Source organism: Pituophis catenifer, unplaced genomic scaffold, assembly GCF_029215685.1.
Source record: "Pituophis catenifer annectens isolate HBS135680 unplaced genomic scaffold, rPitCat1.0.hap2 SCAF_3, whole genome shotgun sequence".
Lineage (NCBI taxonomy): Eukaryota > Metazoa > Chordata > Lepidosauria > Squamata > Colubridae > Pituophis > Pituophis catenifer.
The window spans coordinates 205657424-205683061 of record NW_027256883.1 but is presented as its reverse complement, the minus strand read 5'-3'; the positions used below and the strand labels follow the sequence as shown (position 1 = coordinate 205683061).

The window sequence follows — 25638 nt, the reverse complement described above, 5'->3', positions numbered from 1 at the left end:
GCAGATATTTCTCTCCTAGTGCACAAAGGAAAAAATATTTCCTGTGAACTCCATGTGGTGTCAGGAAGGGCAGCCAACCAGCAAATGCACAGCTCCATCCAGTCGCCCCGACTCTAGCTCAAATTAAGGGATTACAGGGTCATAAAAAGGAAGGATAGATAGAGGGATAAAGAGATAGAGATGATAGAGATGATAGAGATAAAGAGAGCGAGAGAGAGTTGAGAAAGAGAGAGGGGGAGAGAGAGAGAGATCCATCTCTGGTAATTGTCATTCCATTCAGCTCTGCTCCCATCTAATCTGACATCTTTTTTCCAGCCTCGGCATGCATGCATTTCTATATCGATGACTGTTTTTACTGTTTCTAGTAGCTGTTCATAGCCTTCTAGAAAAAAATAAAGTTTATGATCTTGCTTCAGCCACTCTAGAAAACCTCTACTGATTCCTCTATTCACAAACAGCAGCCTGTCACTCAATACCTAATGTCTCAATGTTATCCTGATTTTCTCCTTACAATTGTTAGAAAGCAACAGACTCTCAACGGATTCAGAATAGAAATTAAAAAAAAGAAACACTTCGCTTTCACCGAGCATTTTAATCTCTCTTTCCATTCATGTCAGCAATGAGATAGAGCCATAAATCTATTATGAAACCACCTCTCTTGCATAAAGAAAGCCTGTGGACTATTTTGTAAAATTTCACCTCTTGCTGTTTGAAAGGAGGCGTTTGTAGCGCTTGTTATTAGGTACCCAAAGAAAGAGACATGATTTCTTGAGACAAGTTTTTTAGCAACTTTGGCCAGATGATTTTCAAACCGCAAATTCCACATTGGGCTTCAAAGGTACTGTCAGACCTGCCCCAGTCTGATCCCTTAGGGAAGAAAAACTCTCGATTCCATTTGGATTGAAGTGAAAAATACTTTTACTAAGATATGCTGGCTGTAGTAAAGTCAGGCGGAATCTAAAATTCCCGTACATCAATACAGAATTAATCCCTCGGTTTCCCCACTCCTCCCACTCATGATTTGTCCGTGTGTAGCCAATCTGACATCATCAAGATGTTTTGGGAAATGCTGGGGTGTTTAGGCTGGTGAAATTCCACTCCAGGGTAAATGGCCTTGAAGATGCCAGGCATGAACTGCATTCCAAAATGCTCTGCTCTTCTTCAGCTGTCAGTCCCAAATTCCAACCCTAAAGGTATACAGATTTATTGCTCATTTGTTCCCCCTCCCTTTACCCGTTCTTTGATGGCAAGATACCAGTGAGGCGTTAAGCCGAAGTTGGTGGCTTGGATAGGTTCAATGAATGGAGATATAGATAGTCCTCAAATTACGACCACAATTGAGCCCAAAACTTTATGTTGTTAAGCGAGACAGTTGTTAAGTGAGTTTTGCCCCATTTTATGAGCTTTCATGCCGCAGTTGTTAAGTGAATCACTGCAGTTATTAAGTTGTTAAGTGACTCTGGCTTCCCCATTGATTTTGCTGGTCAGAAGGTCACAGAAGTTGATTGCATGACCCCAGGACACTGCAACCGTCATAACTATGAATCAGTTGCCAAAGCATCTGAATTTTATCATGTGACCATGGGGATGCTGCGATGGTCATCAATGTGAAAAGCGGTCATTTTTCAGCATTGTCGTAACTTTGAACAGCCATTAAGTGAATTGTTGTAAGTCGGGGGCTACCTGTAATGCAGCATCTTCTTGATTGGCAAATGACAACATTCCAGATGCTTTGTTCATCATGTGAATGAGATGACGGAACTTCACCAGTTAGACCAGGGATCTCCAAACTTGGCACCTTTAAGACTTGTGGACTTCAACTCCCAGAATTCCTCAGCCGGCCATTCCAGACCTGAACTAGACCTTCAAAACAGGTGTTTTTCCAAACACAATGTCAGTAAGAACATGACTGGGAAACTGTATGAATCAATATGACTATTCTGGGGTGATTGTTCCCCAATAAATGCTGAAGTTTTCTTTGAAACTTTCAGCTCAATATCCACCGTTACCTTTTCTTTTCTATTTTGGTGTTCCTTAACAGATTAACAGAGTTGGATGGGACCTTGGAGGTCATCTAGTCCAACCCCCACCCAAGCAGGAGACCCTACACCATTTCTGACAGATGGCAGTCCAGTCTCTTCTTGAAAGCTTCCAGGGATGAAGCTCCCCCAACTTCTGAAGACAAGCTGTTTTGTTGGTTGATTGCTCTCACTGTCAAAAAATTCCTCCTTATTTGTAGGTTGAATCTCTGCTTGATCAGTTTCCATCCATTATTCCTTGTCTGGCCTTTGGGTGCTTTGGAAAATAGCTTGATCCCTTCCTCTCTGTGGCAGCCCCTCAAATATTGGAAGACTGCTATCATGTCTCCCCTGGCCCTTCTCTTCTCTTCACTAGACTAGCCATGCCCAGTTCCTACAACCATTCATCATACGTTTTAGCCTCCAGTCCCCTAATCATCCTGGTTGCTCTTCTCTGCACTCTTTCTAGAGTCTCAACATCTTTTTTATAGTATGGTAGCCAAAACTGGATGCAGTACTCTAGGTGTGGTCTTACTAAGGCTTTATAGAGTGGTATTAGTACCTCACTTGATCTTGATTACATCCCTCTGTTAATGCAATTTAGGATCACATTGGCTTTTTTGGCTGCTGCCACACAGTTAGCTCATAATTAATTGGTTGCCCACTAAGACTCCAAGATCCCTCTCACAGTCACTGCTCTTAAGCCTGCTTTCACCTAGTCTATATGTGTATTGTTGATTCAGTCAGTGTTGATTTTTGGATTGGTTTCTGCAACTTTTTTCCAAGATTTTGAGAACAGTTTTGTTCTTGCCTTCATTTTCCCTGGTTTCAAAAGGATCTACTTGTTCCAATCTTTGTGATATTTTCATGCCTATAACTTCAGTGAACTTTGTTATTGTTAGTTGTAAAGCCGTGTCCGACCGATCGCGACCCCATGGGCAACATTCCTCCTGGCTTTCCTGCCCTCTACCATCCTCCGGAGTCCACTGAAGCTCATGCCGACTGCTTCAGTGACTCCATTCAGCCAACTTGTTCTCTGCCGTCCCCTTCTTCTTTTGCCCTCCATCTTTCCCAGCATTAGGCTCTTCTCCAGTGAGTCCTTCCTTCTCATTAGGTGGCCAAAGCATTTGAGTTTCATCTTCAGGATCTGGCCTTCTAAAGAGCAGTCAGGGTTGATCTCCTCTAGGACTAACCGGTTTGATCGCCTTGCAATCCAAGAGACTCGCAGGAATCTTCTCCAGCACCAGAATTCAAAGGCCTCAATTCTTTGGCGCTCAGCCTTTTTATGGTCCAGCTTTCACAGCCATCCATTGCAACTGGGAAAACCATAGCCTTGACTATACATACTTTTGTTGGCTGGGTGATTTCTCTGCTTTTTAGTAAGCTATCTAGATTTGCCATAGAGTCTTGGTGGCGCAGCAGACTAAAGCACTGTTAAGTAACACCAGCTGCCTGCAATTACTGCAAGTTCAAATCTCACCAGGCTCAAGGTTGACTCAGCCTTCCATCCTTTCGAGGTAGGTAAAATGAGGACCCAGTTTGTGGGGGCAATAAGCTGACTTTGTATAAAAAAAGAACACCGCTTGGGGGTGGGGGGGCGAAAGCCCTACTAAGCAGGTATATACAAAAGTATGAAGGCTATTGCTTAACACATTGTAAGCCGCCCTGAGTCTCCGGAAAAGGGCGGCATATAAATCGAACCAATTCATAAATAAATAAATAAATAGCTTTCCTCTCCAGAAGCAAGCGTCTTTTAATTTCTTGGCTGTAGTCCCCATCTGCCGTGATCTTGGAACCCAGGAAAATAAAATCTGTCACTACTTCTGTTTCTTCCCCATCTATCTGCCAGGATTCAGTGAACTATCAAAATGTAAATTGGTGTGTATGGGGTTTTTTTAGCCAAAACTAATCAGAGGCCAGGCGTAATAAAGTAACTCATTGTTACAAGAAATTTTGGGGCCAAATATTCCAAAGGACACAGAGCAGCTGCTGGAAGCAGAGGTGAAGTTTACTTGATACAACATAAACATGATAAATATAAATTAAAACAGATGAAATGCTATAATCCCAAGAGTACATCTCCCATCAGTAGAATTAAAACAACAATTTTCTTTAAATATATGGTTACAAACAATTTTAAGTACCAAGGCTCACTTCTGAGTAAGCAACTACAGCATTGTTCGTAATAGGGGACATTGGGGGAGGTTTATTATTTGCTGCATTATGTTTAATGGACTCCATAAATAGGATTGGCTGCCTTGCCAATACTAACTCAAATGTGAATTGAAAACCGGTAGAGCACTCGGAATCGCAAAACCATTCACTTAAATTAAAATTATCCTTCATATTGAAACAGCGGAGTTTCTTATAGTTGAGCCATTATCTATCAAATAATGTGAAACTCATAAAACAACTGTCTGAAGCTAAAAGCCAGCAATGAGATGGAAAGATAAAGACACAGCAATAACAGAAGTTTTTTCTGACTTTAGGTTCATTTTAAAGATTGATTCATTTTATCTCCCTATTTCCACAAAAATACGGGACTGTAAGTGGCCAAAGGTATTGTGGGAACCCAACCCCCCCAAAGTGTGAAATATTTTGGGAAATATTAAAAAAGGCAGCATATTATATTTCCCTAAAGGAGAAATGGAGAGACATGTTTTGAGAGGCAGAAAGCAGCCCCCAGTCTTTCTTAACAGACCACAGTAGATGCCAGCACTTAAGGAGATAAAGAGCGTATTGAAAGAGGAAGCCAACTATCTAGATGGCTCTATTCATAAGCAAAGCAAATACTGCAGGCAGAAATCCATTCAAGACAGGATATTTCGAAACTCCTTGCAGCAAACTTTGACAGCTAACAAAAGCAGAATGGTAGGATTAGTACAGCAGCCCCTCACCCAAGATCCAGCACAGAATGAAAGCCATTAGTCATTAGGGGAAGAATTTTGAATTGGGTGGGGGAAACCTGGGGGACTTCAGAGTCGGCTTTTCACCAGCCGTGCCAATATGACATGCCTAATAAATCTATACTTAGAGGAAACCTCTGGCCTTGGAGTTGTGATTTCATTTGGGCTGTTACTTGGAACCCTGACATTACTTTTGAGACAGTCCTAATTCAAGGACTAGCTGTTCTACTGTATCCAAGGTTCTTTCCCTTACAATCCATGGTTTATCTTTCTTGGGTTACTGCAACCCAATAATCTAGTAGGTTTCTCAGCCCTCGTCACCATGTCATCTGATGACACCTCTACCCAACTAAACACTGAAGAACTGTTATGGAATGATGAGACCAAACAACATTCCTGGTCAGCCAGAGACAGTTTATTGCGCAGTTTCAGAATCAGATTTGTATCTGCAATTCTGAACCAAGAAGAGCTCTGATACAATTGCTTTTATACTTTAACATGACAAAGGATTTGATATGAGCACAGCAGCTTTCCATATATGGTTAACATATATTTGTTAGGTGATGATTGATTCTTTCATCAGTTTTCTATATTACTAAATTCCTACATTAATTTCTAGTTACATGAGATCATCTTAGCTAAACATCCTTTATTAATTTTGTGATTGCTGATACGTAGGTTAATGGCTGCTTTGGTTAATAAGTGACTCTTGCTTCATATGGATTTCCTTGCAACCATGACAGCTTGGTCTCTCAGACGTTATGTATGAACAAAAATGGAATTTAGCTGACTTGGTGAAATCTCCAAACAAGCATCTTTCTTTCTTATGATCAGGAGATAAAGAGGGCCCTTCAGTGTTCATGTAGCTGACCCTGTATTATCCCCACATTGGAACGGCCATTGTCACCAAAATAGAGGTGCCTCCCCTTTCCGCCCCCCCCTTTGTCTTTTCCCATCTCCTAGTTTGGGGTTTTATAAATTGGGCCTATTATTTAATAATTTTAATTATTTTTAAATTTTGTCTGTCTTTGTGCTTTTAATTAGGCTGTACACCGCCCTGAGTCCTTCGGGAGAAGGGCGGTATAGAAATAAAATAAAATAAAATAAAATAAATAAATAAATAAATAAATAAATAAATAAATAGTTCAATTTGCTTTTGTTTTTTTAGTTTCGCCACTTTAATTTAAGAGATGATCAACATGCCATGACTGATCTTGCAACAAGATCTCAGCAGTTTCTGGAAGAGCCAAGGCAGTGGGAGATGACAGCTAATAAGCAACAACTAGTACTTACCGTTTCATAGGAGATAAATGCCTTGACTTGTATTCAATCCATGCTCTTTGATGCTGTCAGCAGAAAGAAGGTTTGAAAAGTATGAATCACGCTTTTTCGTTTCAGGTGCCTTTTGTATTCCACTGTACGTACCCTATGTCCTCACGGGAAGGTGGGCCTTTGGAAAAAGCTTTTGCAAACTCTGGCTGGTGATGGATTATCTGTTGTGTACCACGTCAGTCTTCAATATTGTTCTGATCAGTTATGACCGATTCATCTCAGTGACCAGAGCAGTAAGTTCTATTCTAGCTATTCAAAAGGTTGACAAATGATTTTGATCTGATGCTGCATTCATCCTCCTTCTCTGCCTCTTCCTTCTCCTCCTCTTCCTTCTCCTTTTTGTTTTCATTATCCTGCCCTTTCTCTGACTTCTCCTCCTCATCATTGTCTTCTCCTTCCTCCTTCTCTCCTCCTCATCTTCCTCTTCCTCCCTTTCCTTCTCCGTCTTCTTTTCCTTCTCTTCTTCCTCATCCTCCTTCCCTCCCTCTCCTCTTCCTCATCCATCACTTCTTCCTCCTCCTTCCTCTTCCTTCTCTTCCTCTTTTTCCTTCTCCTTTTCATTTTTATTATCCTGCCCTTTCTCTGACTTCTCCTCTTCCTCATTGTCTTCTCCTTCCTCCTTCTCTCCTCTTCATCTTCCTCTTCCTCCCTTTCCTTCTCTGTCTTCTTTTCCTTCTCTTCTTCCTTTTTCCTTCTCCTTTTCATTATCCTGCCCTTTCTCTGGCTTCTTCTCCTCCTCCACATCTTCTCCCTCCTCCTTCCCTTGTCCTCCTCCTCATTTTCCTCTTGCTCCCTTTCCTTCTCCTTCTCCTTCTCTTCTTCCTCCTCCTCCTGTCCCTTCTTCTCCTTCTCCTTCTCCTTTTCTTCCTCCTCCTCCTCCATTGCATCTTGTTCCAAAATCATAAATCAGTTGCTTCTCTGAAACCCAGTATGAAATATTGACACATTTAATTTTTTTCCTGTGAACAAAATCAGATCCAAAAACTAGATGGGGAATTTACTACTGTCCCTTTCTTTTGGGAGCAGGCTGCAAGAAAAGGACAGATCAATCAAAGCTCTTGCAAACAGAGATTGAAATTAGATTGTTGTTTTTTAAAAGCCACATGTAGCCTGAAGGTGACAAACTGTCTATCCCACAGAACTAGAAAGGTTTGTATATTTGTGCCATCAAATAATTCCAGCTGTTTTGGGGCCAGCTGACTAAGGGAAAGAGCTATTACCAAAGAGGTGGGGGAGTGGGAATCAGATAGGAGACCTGCAAGAGATGAAAGAGGAAGAGATTGATGTAGTTCCAAGCCACAGTCAGAGTCAGTAATACAAACTATTTAGAGGAGAATCCAAGCCAGAGCAAAGAAAAAGACTCTGGAAAGGAAGCAGTGAAGCTAGTGCTGAGGTACATACCTTGAAGCTGAAGTTCAAATACTTCAGCCGCCTGATGAGAAGCAAGGACTCGTTGGAAGAGATCTCGATGTTAGGAAAGACTGAAGGCAAAAGGAGAATGATGAACAAACATGAATTTGGGCAAACACCAAGAAACAGTGGAGGGCAGGGAGGCTTGGCATGCTGTGGTCCATGGGATCGCAAAGAGCCAGATACAGCTTAGCAACTGAACAACAAGATAGATGGATATCTATCAGATGGACAGATGATAGATAGATAGATAGATAGATAGATAGATAGATAGATAGATAATAGATAGATAGATAGATAGATAGATAGATAGATGATAAATAGACACAGAGAGATAGATGAGAGAGAGAGAGAGAGAGAGAGAGAGAGAGAGAGAGAGAGAGAGAGAGAGAGAGAGAGAGAGAATAAATAGCTAGATAGACATAGACAGATAGGTGATAGAGATAGATGAGACCGATAGATAGATAGATAGATTTATTTATTTTTATTTAATTTATATACCGCCCTTCTCCCGAAGGACTCAGGGCTGTGAACAGCCATAATAAAAACAATGTATAAAAATAAAATTTAAAAGCAAATTAAAATAATTAAATCATAGGCCGAATTTAAAACTCTCATTTTAAAACCAATTTTAAAACCCCATTAAAACCAAATTAAAATCATTTATCCCATCAGAGCGGCTAGATAGATAGAGATAGACAATAGCTATAGATGATAAATAGACAGAGAGATAGATGATAGACAGAGAGATGGACAGACAGATAGACAAACAATAGAAATAGATGACAGATAGATAGACAGACAGACCGATAGACGATAGATGATAAGTAGGTAGGTAGGTGGGTAAGTAGTTAGGTAAGTAGATAGATAGATAGATAGATAGATAGATAGATAGATAGATAGACGATAGAAATAGATGACAGATAGACAGACAGACCGATAGACGATAGATGATAGATAGGTAGGTAGGTAGATGGGTAGGTAGTTAGGTAAGTAGATAGATAGATAGATAGATAGATAGATAGATAGATAGATAGATAGATAGATAGATAGACAGACAGACAGACAGACAGACAGACAGACAGACAGACAGACAGACAGACAGACAAACGATAGAAACATCTAAATTCTCTCAGTGAAGAAGAACTGATTAGTACAGTATTCTTGGAGAAGGAATAGAATGAAAATATTGATGCAGCCATTTTCAGCTGAAATTCATTCAGCCAGGAACCTGAATATTCCTTGCTGCTATCGGATTTCTCTACCCCACCTCCAACATTTTCTGATGCAGAAAACAATTTCATACAAAACTGTTCTTCTGGGAATATCCAATTGCAAAGACTTATTTTAGAGGAACACACATCTAAAACATATTGCATTCCGGAAAATAATCACTTGCAGAATATGCATGCATATTACTGGCCTTTGATTGTAACAATAAATGTGATTGGATTTGAATATGCATACATTAAAGTAAATAGACTTTTATATCTTTGTGGAAAAGTGGACTAAATTTTATATTGATGTGGAACTACTGCAGTGATAGGACATACTTTATTTAATATTAGATACAGGTAATTCTTGACTTATTGGAACCAGAAGCGCCATTGCTAGGCGATGCGAATGTTAACTGAGTTGCATTTGATTTTATTACCTTTTTGGTGCAGTCATTAAGTGAATTACACAGTCATTGTGGTGGTGCAGTGGTTGGAATATGGTACTGCAGGCTAAGTCACTGCTCACTGCCAGGAGTTCGATCCTGACCGGCTCAAGGTTGACTCAGCCTTCCATCCTTCCGAGGTGGGTAAAATGAGGACCCAGATTATCTGGGGCAATAGGCTGACTCTGTAAACTGCTTAGAGAGGGCTGTAAAACACTGTAAAGCTGTATATAAGTCTAAGTGCTATTGCCATTGCCATTGCCATTGCCATTGCCATTGCTATTCTATTCTATTCTATTCTATTCTATTCTATTCTATTCTATTCTATTCTATTCTATTCTATTCTATTCTATTCTATTCTATTGCAGGTAGTCTTCGATTTATGACCACCATTGAGCCCAAAATTTATGTTGCTAAGTGAAACATTTGTTAAGTGGGTTCCACCTTATTTTATGAGGGCTGTAAAGCACTGTGAAGTGGTATATAAGTCTAAGCGCTATTGCAATTGCTATTAAGCAAATGACATCATCATTAAACGAATCCAGCTTCCCACAATGACTTATTTGTCAGAAGACCCCCTGGGAAGGTTGCAAATGTCAATCACCTGACCCTGGGATGCTGCAAGTGCAGGCTGGCTGACAAATGCCTGAATCACAATCAAGTGACTGAGGGGGTGCTGCGACGGCCATAAGGGCAAGGACCTATATAAATCACTTTTTTCCATGCTGTCATAACTTCAAATGAATGGTCATAAGTTGAGGACTACCTGCCAATAGGAAACTGAATGAAAGCAAAGCAGACACCTAAAGGCCAGTGGTGGGTTTCTACCGGTTCACCCCGGTTCGGGCGAACCAGTAGCAGCAGCAGTGGGAGGCTCCGCCCATCCTCCTGGACGTCATCACGGATGCTCTGCAGAATGCGCAGAAAGTCCGAACCGGTAGTGAAGGTAAGTGAAGCCCACTACTGCTAAAGGCATCCTTCTTTGATAGGCGGCCCTTCTACTTGCAGCTTTAAATGATTCGTCACTAATGGTACCATTGAGAAACAGTTTGGTCTAGTGGTTGAGGCATCAGGCTAGAAGCAGGGAGACTGTGAGATCTAGTTGGCCCTAGGACAGTGATGGCTAACCTTTTTGCCATCGCGTGCCAGGAGATGGGGGGGCGGGGGAGGGTCGTGCGCACACGTGCCCACGTGCATGTGTGTGCAACCCCCTACCCCCTCCCCCCCGCTCCTGGCACATGATGGCCTGGTAGGCCCGTTTTTCTTTCTTACCTGGTTCCAAATCCTCTCTGTGTATCTGGGAATGGCGAAAACAGCCTTTCCCACTCCCTTGGAGGCCCTACGGAGGCTGAAAGGGCCCATTTCCCAACTCCCGGTGGGACAGGAAGTGACATTCTTTGCTGTCCCCAGCCTCCAGAACCTCTCTAGGAGTCTGTAGGAGCCTCTCTAGGAGTCTCTGGAGGCTGGGGACAGGAAAAAAACGTCACTTCCTGTCCCACCGGGAGTGGGGAAATGGGCCCTTTCAGCCTCCGTAGGGCCTCCAAGGGAGTGGGAAAGGCTGTTTTCGCCGTTCCCAGATACACAGAGAGGATCTGGAGCCAGGTAAGAAAGAAAAACGGGCCTTCCCCACCCCCCCAGGCCCTCCAGAGGCAGGAAACAGCCTGTTTCCCTACTTCTGGTGGGCCCAGAAGGCCCGAAAATCAGCTGGCCGGCGCGCGCATGCGCCCCAGAGCTGAGCTGGCGTGCTCACTAATATGGCTCCGTGTGCCACCTGTGGCACGTGTGCCATAGGTTCGCCATCACGGCCCTAGGAAGAAAACCTTCTTAGCCCTAGGAAGATGGCCATGACAAGAACACTGTAGGGTCTGTCCAAGTAGTCACTAGGAATGAATACAGATTCAAAGGCAAAAATAAAAATAGTAATATAATAAAATAAAATAAAATAAAATAAAATAAAATAAAATAAAATAAAATAATAAATTATACCAGTATTAGGACTAGTTTCAGGCATTAGCCAAATTAACAGGCAGATCCATCCAGGAACCCCATTTTTAATTTTTAAATTAATTTTTAAAATTGCAATGGAGGTTTTTTAAAAAAAACTTCAGTGGAGAAAACCTAAAATGGCCTGGCTAAGGTAAGAAGAAAAAAAAAACCACACAGGCACACAGATTATACTGGGGGAAAAATAGACAGTCACAGCTATGGTAGAAAGTTTGACATTGAAGGAATTAAAATAGCAATCTATTTTGAATGTGTTACTATGCATTACTATGTCATTTTCTCAGCAGTTGGATAGAACTATGTTGTTTTTTTTAAAATATGCCATTTTAAACTGGAACGAATTGCATCCTGTTGTCTTTCTAACAGCTGCAGATTCCTTCAGAGTTCACATCTATCAGGAACTCTGAAGTCCAGCTGGCAGAGGGATTAACGCTCTGTAAGAGGAACCACCAGCCCTCGGCATCCTATTCACTTTATGCACCTTGTCATTTATCCAAGCATACACTCAGCAGCCTTAGTCAGTGACCACATGTGAAAACAGAGAACATAGAATAACAGACATGGAAGGGACCTTGGAGATCTTCTAGTCAGGGGTGGGATCCTATTAGTTAAACAACCGGTTCGCTAGAAGATCTCCAAGGTCCCTCCCAACTTTCTCTTCTCTTCTCTTCCCTTCTCTTCCCTTCTCATCTCTTCTCTTCTGTTATTCTGTTCTGTTCTGTTCTGTTCTATTCTATTCTATTCTATTCTATTCTATTCTATTCTATTCTATTCTATTCTATTCTATTCTATTCTATTCTTCTGTTCTGTTCTTTCTATTCTATTCTATTCTATTCTATTCTTCTGTTCTGTTCTTTCTATTCTGTTCTGTTCTATTCTATTCTATTCTATTATTCTATTCTATTCTATTTTCTATTCTATTCTATTCTTCTGTTCTGTTCTGTTCTTTCTATTCTATTCTGTTCTATTCTATTCTATTCTTCTATTCTGTTCTTTCTATTCTGTTCTATTCTATTCTATATTCTATTCTATTCTATTCTATTCTATTCTATTCTATTCTACTCTACTCTACTCTACTCTACTCTACTCTACTCTACTCTACTCTATAAAATAAATACATTATTTGTTAAGGTATCAGACTATTCACTACGTTTGCTATAGGGCAACACCTGTCACCTTCCCAGCAGTGTGCTGTAGCTGCCAAAAAAGCCAACTCAGTCCTAGGCTGCAGAGAGATAGAATCAAGATCACGTGAAGTGTTAGAACTGCTTTATTATGCCTTGGTAAGACCGCTCCTGAAATATTGCATTCAGTTTTGGTTGCCACAATATAAAAAGATGTTAAGACTCTAGGAAAAGTACAGAGAAGAGCAACAAAGTTGATTAGGGGACTGGAGGCTAAAACATATGAAGAACAGTTGCAGGAACTGGGTATGTCTAGTTTAATGAAAAGAAGGACTAGGGGAGACATGATAGCAGTCTTCCAATATCTCAGGGGCTGCTAAGGGAGTCAAGCTATTTTTCAAAGCACCTGAGGGCAGGACAAGAAGCAATGGCTGGAAACTAATCAAGGAGAGAAGCAATCTGGAACTAAGGAGAAATTTCCTGACAATTAGAACAATTATTCAGTTGAACAACTTGCCTCCAGAAGTTGTGAATGCTCCAACACTGGAGGTTTTAAAGAAGAGATTGGACAATCATTTGTCTGAAATGATTCCTGCCTGAGCAGAAGTTTGAACTAGAAAACCTCCAAGGTACCTTCCAACTCTGTCATTCTGTTAATGCTAAGTGGCAAGAAAATATTTGACTGGGATAATCAATTATTTTCCTTTGAACTGAATATCCCTGCAGGGAGACGATGTTCTCTAATAAACATGAACTACTTCGTCTTCGGTCTGACCTAAGTGTAGTACATAAAATTATCTGCTACAACATCCTACCTGTCAATGACTACTTCAGCTTCAACCACAACAATACACGAGCACACAATAGATACAAACTCAAGGTAAACCGCTCCAAACTCGATTGCAGAAAATACGACTTCAGCAACAGAGTGGTCAATGCCTGGAATCAGGGGTGGGTTCTAAATTTTTTTACTACCGGTTCTGTGGGCGTGGCTTATTTTGTGGGTGTGGCTTGGAGGTCATGTGACTAGGTGGGCGTGGCTAGCTGGTCAGTGTCATTTCTGGAAGGTCCTCGCACTTACGACCAGTCCTCGCACTTATCACCCGACTTATTTGTTTGCTTTTAACACTGATCAGCTGTAGGAAGGCCCTTTGAAGCCCCGCGGCAAGAGTTTAAACATTTTTTTTCCCTCTAGTCATCAGCTGGGACTCAGGAGGCAGCAATAGATTGGGGGTGGGACCAAATAAAAGGTAAGAATAACGTGGGGGGATGGGAGGGCGGGGGGGAGAACCAGTTCGGTGACGTCATATCGTTACCCCTACTGGCTCGGCCAAACTGGACCGAACCGGGAGGAACCCACCACTGCCTGGAATGCACTACCTGACTCTGTAGTTTCTTCCCCAAACCCTCAAAACTTTAACCTTAGACTGTCTACTGTAGACCTCACCCCGTTCCTAAGAGGTCCGTAAAGGGGGCGTGCATAAATGCACCAATGTGCCTACTGTCCTTATTTATTCGTATCCATTTCATGTATTCATAATCATGTTCATACTTATATCTCTTACCTTATACACGCTTGACAAAATAAATGAATAAATAAAAATAAATTGTTTTCCCTTTTCAGGTCTCCTACCGAGCCCAGCAAGGAGACATCAAGAGAGCCGTATTCAAGATGGCGATGGTCTGGCTTTTAGCTTTCTTGCTTTACGGACCCGCCATTATCAGCTGGGAATACATATCCGGCCGGAGCACCATTCCCGATGGGGAATGCTATGCGGAATTTTTTTACAACTGGTACTTTCTCATCACGGCCTCCACCCTTGAGTTCTTCACCCCGTTCATCAGCGTGATGTTTTTCAACTTGAGCATCTATCTGAACATACAGAAACGGACCAAAATCCGCCTGGAGGTTCTTCACGACAGCCAAAATTTCGTAGAGGAGACCGAAATGAGCGCGGGGCGCAAGCTTTCCATGAAATGTTGTAAGTGGGAAGAAAAAGATCCAGGAAGTTTGAACTCTCCAAAATGGGACATCCCAGAAGAAGAAGACGATGCGCGAGGAAACATCAATGCAAAGCGATCGCGGGACTCCGAGACGGAACCGAAACCTTCTAGCAAAAAGAATTATAAAGACTGGGCAGCCAATCTTTCTTTAGAGAGAGGATTGAAGGTAGCTTCCCAGAATGTGACGCAGCGATTCAGGTTGAATAGGGACAAGAAAGTAGCGAAATCACTAGCGGTCATTGTGGGCATTTTTGGCCTTTGTTGGGCACCGTACACCCTTCTTATGATCATCCGTGCTGCTTGCCATGGTCACTGTATCCCTGTGTATTGGTACGAAGCTTCTTTCTGGCTCTTGTGGGTCAATTCAGCCATCAACCCTGTCCTTTATCCACTCTGTCACTACAGCTTCAGGAGAGCCTTTGTTAAACTCTTGTGCCCAAAGAAACTGAAGATCCAGCCCCATAATTCTCTCCACAAATGCTGGAAGTAATCTAATTGGGTAGAAGAAGTCATCGCATCAAGATTTCTTTGAAGAGGTATTGACAGTAAGAGTTACAAAGGATGAAGAAGATACCAAGTTAACTAGGTGTTGGGTTTGTAACCTTTGATATGTAGATTGGATGTGGCCCTCCAGTTCTCTTTTTCTATCTCTGGAGCCCTCAAATTGCCCTGCTGAAAGTTGGCAAAAAAAGGTTGAATATCTGTTGGATGAAGAAGAAAAAAAAAGTGTGCCGCAACTCTAGTAGACTTAACACTCCCTGAAGATCTTTAGAACTTGAGTCAAACTTTCTATCTTTTCCAGGGTCATCTTTTCTGTTTAATTCTGTGCAGCCAAAAATGGGTTTCAGACAGGGGTGGGCTGCTGGGGGTTTGGGAGAACCTCTAGCTAAGATTCTGTACAGTTTGGAGAACCCCCCAAATCCCACTCCTAGCTGGCCCCACCCACCCCATCCCTCTCCTCCCAGGAGTCCCCATGCGGCCCGTTTTGGATGCAGATAAGTGCAGGGCGCGCGCAGAGGCTCGGGGAGGGTGAAAAACGGGCCTACTGGAAGTTCAGGAAGGCCGGAAATGGGCCCGTTTCTGGCCTCCAGAGGGCCTCCAGAGCCTGGGGAGGCCGTTTTCACCCTCCTGGAGGCTTGAGGAAAGCCTCCAGAGCCCGGGGAGGGCAAAAAGCCCTCCCACTGCCATAGTGCAGGAGGCCGACTAGGCCACACCCACCATGGCCACGCCAACTCAGCAACCGGGCAGAGAATCCCTTGCTAAAATTTTTGAAGCCCACCCCTGGTTTCAGATCTGGATACATCCAGTTGAGTTTGAGCAAACATGCATTTAAATATACGGTCTTCAAATCCACGTTAAGATTTTCAGATACAAAGAAGGGAAAGAAATGTCCAGCGATGGTCCAACATACAGGTAGCCCTTGATTTACAACTACAACTGAGACTGGAACCTCTGTTGATAAACGATGTGGCCATTAGGTGGGTCTTCCCATGACCGTTACTGATTTTACGTTTTTTTTTTGCTGTGATCATTAAGCAAATCTGGCTTTCCCCATTAACTTTGCTCATGGGAAGCCAGCTGGGAAGGTTGTGAATGGTGATCATGTGACCCTGGGATGCTCCAATTGTCATAAAGACATGCCGGTGGCCAACCACAGTCATGTGGCCACAAGGACACAGTGATGGTCGTAAGTGCAAGGACCACTCATGAGTCACTTTTGTCAGCAGAGTTGTAATTTTGAACAGTCACAACCAAATGAATAGTTGTAAGCTGAGGACTAGAGATGAAAGACATTTCTACATGTCATAGTGGGAAAAATCTGAGCATCGTGGTGACCTAGTGGTGAAGCTAATTGCCTCCCATTTGGAAGGTTGAGAGTTCAATCCTAGGTAGCGGCAGATATTTCTCTCTCCCCAGACATAAAGAAAAAAAAAATCTGCTGTGAACTCCACATGGTGTCAGGAAGGGCATCCGGCCAGTTAACGCTCAGCTCCATCCAGTCACCCCGACTCTACCCCAAATTAGTTATGGTATGAGAGTCATAAAAGGAGAGTTTATAGTGGGGAAAAAATCTAATAGTAGGGCAGTGTTTGCTTCAACTTACAGGGACAACCTGCTAGATTAATGCCATGTATGCTCAAACCAAGACTTTGTTCTCATTTATTCAATATCCTAACCAGCACCAGCAAAGTGTCTGTTGGTACAAGTGCAATTACCAGATCATACATGTTAAATTCATTTTAGAATAGAATAGAATAACAGAGTTGGAAGGGACCTTGGAGGTCTTCTAGTCCAACACCCTGATCAGGCAGGAAACCTTATACCAGTGATGTCTAACCTTTTTGCTGTCAATGCCAAAAGTGGGGAGAGCGCAGGGGGGGTCGCGCGCGTACGTGCCCACACCCATAATTCAATGCGCCTCGTCCCCCCCAAGCATGCACGCGCAACCCCCCACGTTCCTCCTGCTTTTGGCACGTGATGGCCCAGTGGGCCCGGTAGGCCCATTTTTCACCCTCCCCAGGCTCCAGAGGCCTTCTTGGAGCCTGGGGAGAGCGAAAATGGCCTTCCCCCCTCCAGAGGCCTTCCAGAGGCCGAAATTCCCATTTGTGGCCTCCAGAGGGCCTCTGGGGGGATGGGGAAAGCCGTTTTCACCCTCCCTAGAAAGCCTCTGAAGCCTGGGGAGAGTGAAAAATGGGCTTCCCTCCCCCGGAGGCCCTCCGGAGGCTAAAAACAGCCTGTTTCCCGACTTCCTGACTAAAAGTACAATTTTCTCTTTTGAGTGTTTTGCTCTGCCCCTTATCCAGCTGTGGACTATGTTGTCTCTTATCTGTTCCCTAAACTCTCGGTCCTATTTCTCAAGGTGATTCGCACATACTATAGGTCAGTGATGACTAACCTTTTTGCCATCGCGTGCCAAAAGCGGGGGGAGCGCGGGGGGGTCACACGCGTGTGTGCCCACACCCATAATTCAATGCGCCCCACCCTCTGTGTGTGCGACCCCCCTGCGCTCCCACCATTTTTGGCACCTGATGGCACGTGGGCCCAGTAGGCCCGTTTTCTGCTCTTGAAGTGGGGCGGAGAAGACAAAAACGGCCTTCCCCTCTCCCCCGCAGGCCCTCTGGAGGCCAGAAACAGCCCATTTCCTGACTTCCGGTGGGCCCAGAAGACCCAAAAATCAGATGGCCGGTGCGCGCATGCGTGCTGAAGCTGAGCTAGGGCAACACTTGAGTGGCCACCAATATGGCTCCACGTGCCACCTGTGGCACACGTGCCATAGGTTCGCCATCACAGCCCCATACCATTTCAGACAAATGATTGTCCAATCTCATCTTAAAAACTTCCAGTGTTGAAGCACCCACAACTTCTAAAGGCAAGCTGTTCCACTGGTTAATTGTTCTCACTATCGGGAAATTTCTCCTTAGTTCTAAGTTGCTTCTCTCCTTGATTAGTTTCCACCCATGGCTTCTTGTCCTGCCTTCAGGTACTTTGGAGAACTGTCTTTAGCATCTTTGCTAAACCTTTCAGGTTTTTGTTATTATACCCTATAACAGTAGTTAATTGCCAGCCTTCACAGGTCGACTTGAGAGGAACCATAACTAGATTAGCTAATTCTACTCATTCTAAGTTTACAGTAACAGAATCTTGCGAGTCTAAAAGTACAATTTTCTCTTTTGAGTGTTTTGCCTGCCTCTTATCCAGCTGTGGACTATGTTGTCTCTTATCTGACTGTTCCCTAAGATCTGGGTCCAATTTCTCAAGGTCATTCGCACATACTATATATTGAATTGGAGTGGAGAAGGCGAAAACGACCTTCCCCTCTCCCCCGCAGGCCCTCTGGAGGCCAGAAACAGCCCACATCCTGACTTCCGGTGGGCCCGGGAGGCTCCAAAATCAGCTGGCCGGCACGCGCATGCATGCTGGAGCTGAGCTAGGGCAACACTCGCGTGCCCACAGATATGGCTCCACGTGCCACCTGTGGCACGCATGTCATAGGTTCGCCATCACGGCTATAGGTTCCTTGAGTTACAGCCCCAATTGAGCCCAAAATTTCTGTTGTTAAGCTGAGTTTTGCCCCATTTTAAGACTTTTCTTGCTGCAGTTGTTAAGGGAATCGTTGCATTTATTAAGTCAGTAATCTGGTTGTTAAGTGAATCTGGCTTCCCCATTGACTTTTGCTTGTCAGAAGCTGATCACAATAACCCAGGAGACCTGCAGCCGTCATAAATATGAGTCGGTTGCCAAGCATCTGAATTTGGATCAAGTGATCAGGGGGATGCTGCAGTGGTTGTAAGTGTGAAAAATAGTCATAAGTCACTTTTTCAGTGCCGTTGTAACTTTGAACGGTCCCTAAATGATCTGTTGTAAAACAAGGACTATCTGTATTACATTGATGAGGTGTCTCTTTCCTGGCATGGTCTACTTCAAAATGCTGAGGACATTCCATTATCTTGATGACCCAACTCAAACCTCTTCTATTCCATGATGCTTGAGGGTCAGTTCTGTTGCAAGAGCTGGTCCTTTCACTACTCAGAAGAATGGGCAGTCCTACAGGTAGTCCTCAACGTAGGACCACAATTTTTTTTTTTTAATTTGATTTATATGCCGCCCTTCTCCGAAGACTCAGGGCGGCTTACAATGTGCTCAGCAATAGCCTTCATCCTTTTGTATATTTATACAAAGTCAGCTTATTGCCCCCACAAACTGGATCCTCATTTCACCTACCTTAGAAAGGATGGAAGGCTGAGTCAACCTTGAGCCTTGGCGAGATTCGAACCCTGCAGTAATTGCAGGCAGCTGGTCTTAATAAGCTTAATAACAGGGTGACTTAAACCCCTGTACTACCAAGGCTCTCAATTGAGCCCAAAATTTCTGTTGTTAAGTGAGACCCTTGTTAAGTGAGTCTTGCTCCATTTTACGACTTACCACAGTTGTTAAGTGAATCATTGCAGTTGATAAATTAGTAATCTGGTTGTTAATGGAATCTGGCTTCCCTGTTGACTTTGCTTGTAGAAGGTCGCAAAAGGGGATCACAGAACCCTGGGACGCAGCACCCGTCATAAATATGAACCAGCTGCCAAGCATCTGGATTTTGGTCACATGACCATGGGGATGCTTCAAAGATCGGAACTGTGAAAAATGTTCATAACTCACTTTTTTCAGTGCCGCTGTAATGTTGAACAATCACTAAATGAACTGTTGTAAGACGAGGACTACCTATATTCAAACGTATTTCCTGGCCACATCAATGCTGCGGATCATTTTTCATTTTACATCCATTTCAGTGATGTATTTTCCTTCAAAGAAGTCAGGGAAAGTGATGGTCAGAATAGCAGTTCCCACTGTTCTTTCAGGGGAGAAATTGAATATTTGAAATACAGTATTGCTTGCTGTCCAAACTCATTTTGTGCGTGTGTGTGTGTGAGAGAGCGAGAGAGACACAGAGAGACTGAATTTTATTTCTAGAACAAATGGCAATGTTTACCGTACTTTTCGGGGTATAAGATGCACTTACCCTCCCCCAAAAGAGGGTGAGAATTTGGGTGTGTCTTATACACCGAATGTAGCCAAAAACATGAGGCATGGAGGTGGCGATGGTCTGTGGCAATCCCTGCAGCCACACTGAATACCCACTGGGGGTATTCTGGGAGGCCGATCCACCTGCCAATCAGCTGCTCATGCTGAATCAGAGTTTGCAGCAGCAATCACATTCAGAAAGCACACACAAGTAACTGATTCAGCAGGATTCAATAACTTCTTTTTATATATAATATAACACATGAAGTAAATCAGTGGTGTGTTTCAAATTTTTTTACTACCGGCTCTGTGGGTGTGGCTTGGCTTGGTGGGCATGGCAGGGGAAGGTTAGTGCAAAATCCCCATATCCTCCTGATCAACTGGGACTCGGGAGGCAGAGAATAGATGGGGGCGTGGCCAGTCAGAATTTTTACTACCAGTTCTCTGAACTACCCAAACTTTCCGCTACCGGTTCTCCAGAACTGGTCAGAACCTGCTGAAACCCACCTCTGAAGTAAATATACAATACCAAAAGCAGGTTTTCCAACGTGGTAGTAAATACAAGCAAAACACAAGCAGAGGAGAGGAGTTTCAGTTTTAGTTTCAGAGCTCAGCACAGCATGCAGCTTTAGAACAGTTGTTCTAAAGCTGGCATGGCTGTTTAGAACAGCCATGCCAAGGCTCCTTGCTGTCTCCTTCCTTGTTGCTCACACAGCAAATACTGCTTCAATTTCCAAACAGCCCTCAACCCTCTCACACACTGACAGGATGCTAGCCAGATGAATACCGATGGATGCTGGTAGGAAGAGGCAGATTTTTTTTTCTTATTTTCCTCCCCAAAATCTAAGGTGCATCTTATACTCTGGAGCATCTTATACTCCAAAAAATACAGTATTTCTGCCACAAGGACTTCAACCTGCTCTCTCTATTATGGCTGTCATTATGAGCTTCAAGTATAGATTCAACTTACTACCATATTGTTACTTCAAGTTAAGTCAAATATCTTGTCCTGAAAATCTGGAGGACTTTCTTCTGAGCATTATATGTAAAATATATGTGAGGAAAAGCACTGTTATTCTATTATTATTTTTTTAAAATCCAGAAAAAGCTTTATTAGTAATCATAAAGGGTACTGCAATTTTAAATCACTGCTAGAAATTTCAGCACTGTTTGGACTACCCATTTATCCTCTGTAGGTTAGATAAATATGCTTTCAGTGGCAGACCTAACATTTTGTGTCACGTATGCAATATTTGGTATTGAAAATGGACTCGGTCTGGTGAGGAACTGCATATGGAATTTACTGAGTTTTGGGAACAGTATCATCATATGGAGAATTTTTTGTCCTGCAAGTTTGTCCAGCTTTTAATGTATGCTTTTTATCCTGTACGTTGCCAGCAATCTGTAAGAAATATAATAAAAATATTTTCTTAAATCAATATTCATCCAATTCTTAGTAGAGAAACAGAGCACGGTAAAAGCAAGGAATCAATCTGTAGCCTCATGTAGCCTTCCTTTCTCCAGACGAGGATCAGTTCAAAAGAGTTTTAAAAATGTATTTTTAAGTCTAGTTGCTAGGTATGAAAACCACCAGGGAGAAATTAAACTTTGAGTGATAGCTGTCTTTGAAGCAAATTGATCAGGCCCAACTGATGAAGCTATAGTAGCTCAAGTCAATCAAGTCATAATAAATCTGGAGAGATCAAAGCAACTTCGATAATTATTGTTTTGAAAAGAAGTAAACAGGATTAATAGCATGGGAAAGGGACATCAGAGGTAAAAATGCTTCACCTGCTTCAGAAATAAGCACATTTCTTGATATCTCCTAAGTAACCGTTTATGTGACTAAACACCTGCAGTGATTCACTTAACAATTGTAGCAAGGAAGGTCTTAAAAATGGGGCAAAATTCACTTAACAAATGTCTCATTTAACAACAGAAATTTTGGGCTGAATTGTGGTCATAAGTGGTGGACTACCTGTATTAGGCCTTATTTGCTTCTCGGCACAAAAATCTAATAATAATCAAATTATTTTTCTGCCTTTTTGTCTCTTCCCATCTTTTTCCTGGCATTAAATGCTAAAGTAAATTTATCTGCATCACCTGTTTTTCAGCCCACAAATGGCACCAAATCCAACCAATCTTTAGAAGCCTTCATTTTCCTAAATTAAACTCCAATTAACCTCCTGGCTCCAGTTCCGTGCTTTCTCTGCTTGAAAAAATCGTGGGTATTGATGTATATATCCACGTCCATACATATGTATCAATTTGAGGGCTTCTGTATAGTTAGTCATGATTTTTCCCCCGTCAAACTAAATACAGGTAGTTCTTAACTGTTAAGCCACAGAACCTGAAAACAGGCTCCAAGCATAAGCCCTAATTGAGAATCTTTCTCTTGATGGTTTCCCACTGTGTTACTTCCAAATAATGAATGGAAGTTCTATACGGCATTCTGAGCCAGATTGGTCCTGTCCACGTTCGTATCTTCTTCACAGCAGGTGGGGCACTGGCCGAGGTTCAGTCAATCATCAGCCTTGCTCTATGCACAACACATATACACAAACTGAAGTCAGCATAAACCACAGGTATTGGTCCCATTAGACCTGCGGCATGCAGTCACTTAAAAATACCTCTACAGTCATCTTTGCCATACTTGGTAGAGAGTTAACTGGGAAATTTTCCTGTCGCTGCATCAGTTCGGTCCTTAGAGAAGGGCAGCTTTGAATTCCAGAAAATATATGCTTAAACTGTTATAAAATGTGGATTATATATATTTTTAATTTTGTTGCCTATTTCTGAATACAGACATTGCAGATAATCCTTGATTTACAACCACAACTGAGCTCAGAACATCCATCGCTAAGAAAGGAAATATGTTTGCTTCATTTTATAACCTTTTTTTGCCACCGTTGTTAAGTGAATCACTGCAGTTGTTATGTGAATCGTGCAGTCTTTAAGCAAATCTGGCTCCCACCCCACAACTTTGCTTGTTGGAAGCCAGCTGAGGAAGTTACAAATGGTATTCACAGGAACCAGTACAATGCAATTGTCATCAATAATATGTCAGTTGCCAAGTGCTCACCATTTAATCATGTGGCAATGAGGACCTGACAGATGCTGCAACAGTCTTAAATGTGAAAAACTGTCATAAGGAGCTTTATTCAGTGCTGATGTAACTTTGAAGCATCACTGAACAAACGTTTGTAAGTGAAGGACTACCTGTATTAAGATGACCTTAAAGAGAAAGTGAAAAAAAAACCTCAGTTACCTGAAGGAAATTGCAAGATGGAAAGGAAACTGAAGTAAAATCTTAACCATAGTCATGATCACAAGATTTTCAAGTTCTTAGAGGTTTAGAGGCTCTAATAAATTCAATTTCCTGATCCGTTCTTTGACGATCAATACCTCTTTTTGGTCTTCCGAATTTATTCTGATTCTGATCCAAATTCTATACAGGCAGGGGTGGGGTTCAAATAATTTAACAACTGGTTCTCTGCCCTAATGACCGGCTGGGTGGGTGTGGCCATGGTGGGCGTGGCCAGGGGGTATGACAGGCTGCACTCGGCCTCCTGCACCCCCCTGGGAGCAAAAATTGGCCACGGGGGGGGGGGGGGGGGTACGACGACACGCTTCACCCCTCCGCACCCTTTTTTTTTTTTTATTTATATGCCACCCTTCTTTGGAGACTCAGGGCGACTTACAATGCGTTAAGCAATAGCCTTCATACTTTTGTATATTTTTATACAAAGTCAGCTTATTGCCCCCACAATCTGGGTCCTCAATCTGGGTTTTGGATCTAGTAGGCCTCCCTGCAGCCTCCTGGGAGCAAAAACGGGCTGGTGGGGACACGCCATACCCCCCTACCCTGTTTTGAGCCTAGTAGGCCTCCCTGCAGCCTCCTGGGAGCGAAAACGGGCTGTGCTGGAGCATGCCGTACCCTCACCCCGTTTTCGGCCTAGGACGCCTCCCTGCAGCCACCTGGGAGTAAAAACAGGCCGTGGGGGGGCACACTGTACCCCCCCCAATCCATTTTGGGCCTAGTAGGCCTCCCTGCACTTACCTGGGAGCCAAAATGGAGTGCGTGGGGACTCCTGGAAAGGGTGAGGTGGGGCCAGCCAGCAATTTAACTACTGGTTCGCCCGAACCGGCCTGAACCGGCTGAATCCCACCACTGTATACAGGTATGTATACTTCCTGAACGACTGATTGCCCTCAAAGGGCAGCAGCCCCAACAATTCTCTCTCTTTCTTTTTTCTGCAAAAGAAAAATAACAAACGAAACCCCCACATTTTATAGTATTTGAAATACTATCTTTTTTTCTGATTGTGTCACATATACACCTCGAGTAGAAAATAATAAGAAAGGATTATTAGCCCACACATTAGGAGATCTCAGTGTTCCACCTCAGCGTGTCCAGAAAACTATCAAGCTACCTTTTTGTTCTCAGCTGCCTCAAATCACGGTCAAGGAGACATCCTTGCATTTGGATTCTCCCACATCCTTCCCCTTTCAGCATCCTTCTGTCCCTTAGTTTGATCTCTCTCCTGATCTGTGATTACTTGCATTGTTTCATTGTTCTGAGTTCATTATAAGAGACTTCATTAGCTCCAAGTGGGAGGAGAAAGGCCCCTGGCAGAGTGTACTTTTTTCGGAGCTAAATTAAGGAAAGCGTTTTTCCACCCAGGATGGTCTTTGAAATGGAGAAGAGGTGATTATCTTTTCAGCTGCCAGGATCCACATGTCTTCATTGCTTAGGAGATTTCTCCTTGGAAGCTAAATGAGGAGAGAAGTATTGTCAAACTGAGTCTACGTTATTACTGCCAAGTTTCCGATTATTTTCTTTTCTTTCAAATAAATAAATAAATAAATAGCTTTGCTCTCTACAGGTTTAGGTCTTATCTTGCAGTACCCAGAGATCAGCTGGCACATTATTTTCTTGGCTATATAATAGCTTCGGTAAGCTTTTGTGTCAAGCTTCAGGTAGTTATCACTGAATTCATTCATTCATTACACTTAGGTATGATGAAAAAGATATTGGTTTGGGGCATAATAAGAGCTATGAACCAGGGGTGCTATTCAGCATGTTCTGACAGGTTCTGGAGAACCGGTAGCGGAAATTTTGAGTAGTTCGGAGAACTGGCAAACACCACCTCTGGCTGGCCCCAAAATGGGGTGAGAATGGAGATTTTGCAATATCCTTCTCTCAGGAGTGGGGTGGGAATGGGGATTTTGCAGTATCCTTCCCCTGGGATGGGGTAGGAATGAAGGTTTTGCAATATCCTTCTCCCAGGAGTGGGGTGGGAATGGAGATTTTGCAGTATCCTTCCCCCAGGAGTGGGGTGGGAATGGAGGTTTTGCAGTATCCTTCCCCTGGAGTGGGGGTGGGAATGGAGATTTTGCAATATCCTTCCCCCAGGAATGGGGTGGGAATGGAGATTTTGCAATATCCTTCCCCCAGGAGTGGGTGGGAATAGAGGTTTTGCAGTATCCTTCCCCCAGGAGTGGGGTGGGAATGGAGGTTTTGCAATATCCTTCTCCCAGGAGTGGGGTGGGAATGGGGATTTTGCAATATCCTTCCCCCAGGAGTGGGGTGGGAATGGAGGTTTTGCAATATCCTTCTCCCAGGAGTGGGGTTGGAATGGAGATTTTGCAATATCCTTCCCCCA

At 43.0% G+C, this 25638-nt stretch overlaps 1 protein-coding gene across 1 annotated transcript in view; it reads left to right on the top strand.

The window, feature by feature from the left end:
• The window catches only part of HRH3 (histamine receptor H3), a 30090-nt gene extending 15142 nt beyond the window's left edge, over positions 1-14948 (top strand). Inside the window, exons 2-3 of the mRNA XM_070940114.1 lie at positions 6323-6489; positions 14079-14948. Of these exons, the coding sequence (XP_070796215.1) occupies positions 6323-6489; positions 14079-14948 (1037 nt within the window). The remainder of the gene's footprint in view (positions 1-6322; positions 6490-14078) is intronic.
• The last annotated feature ends 10690 nt before the right edge of the window (positions 14949-25638 follow it).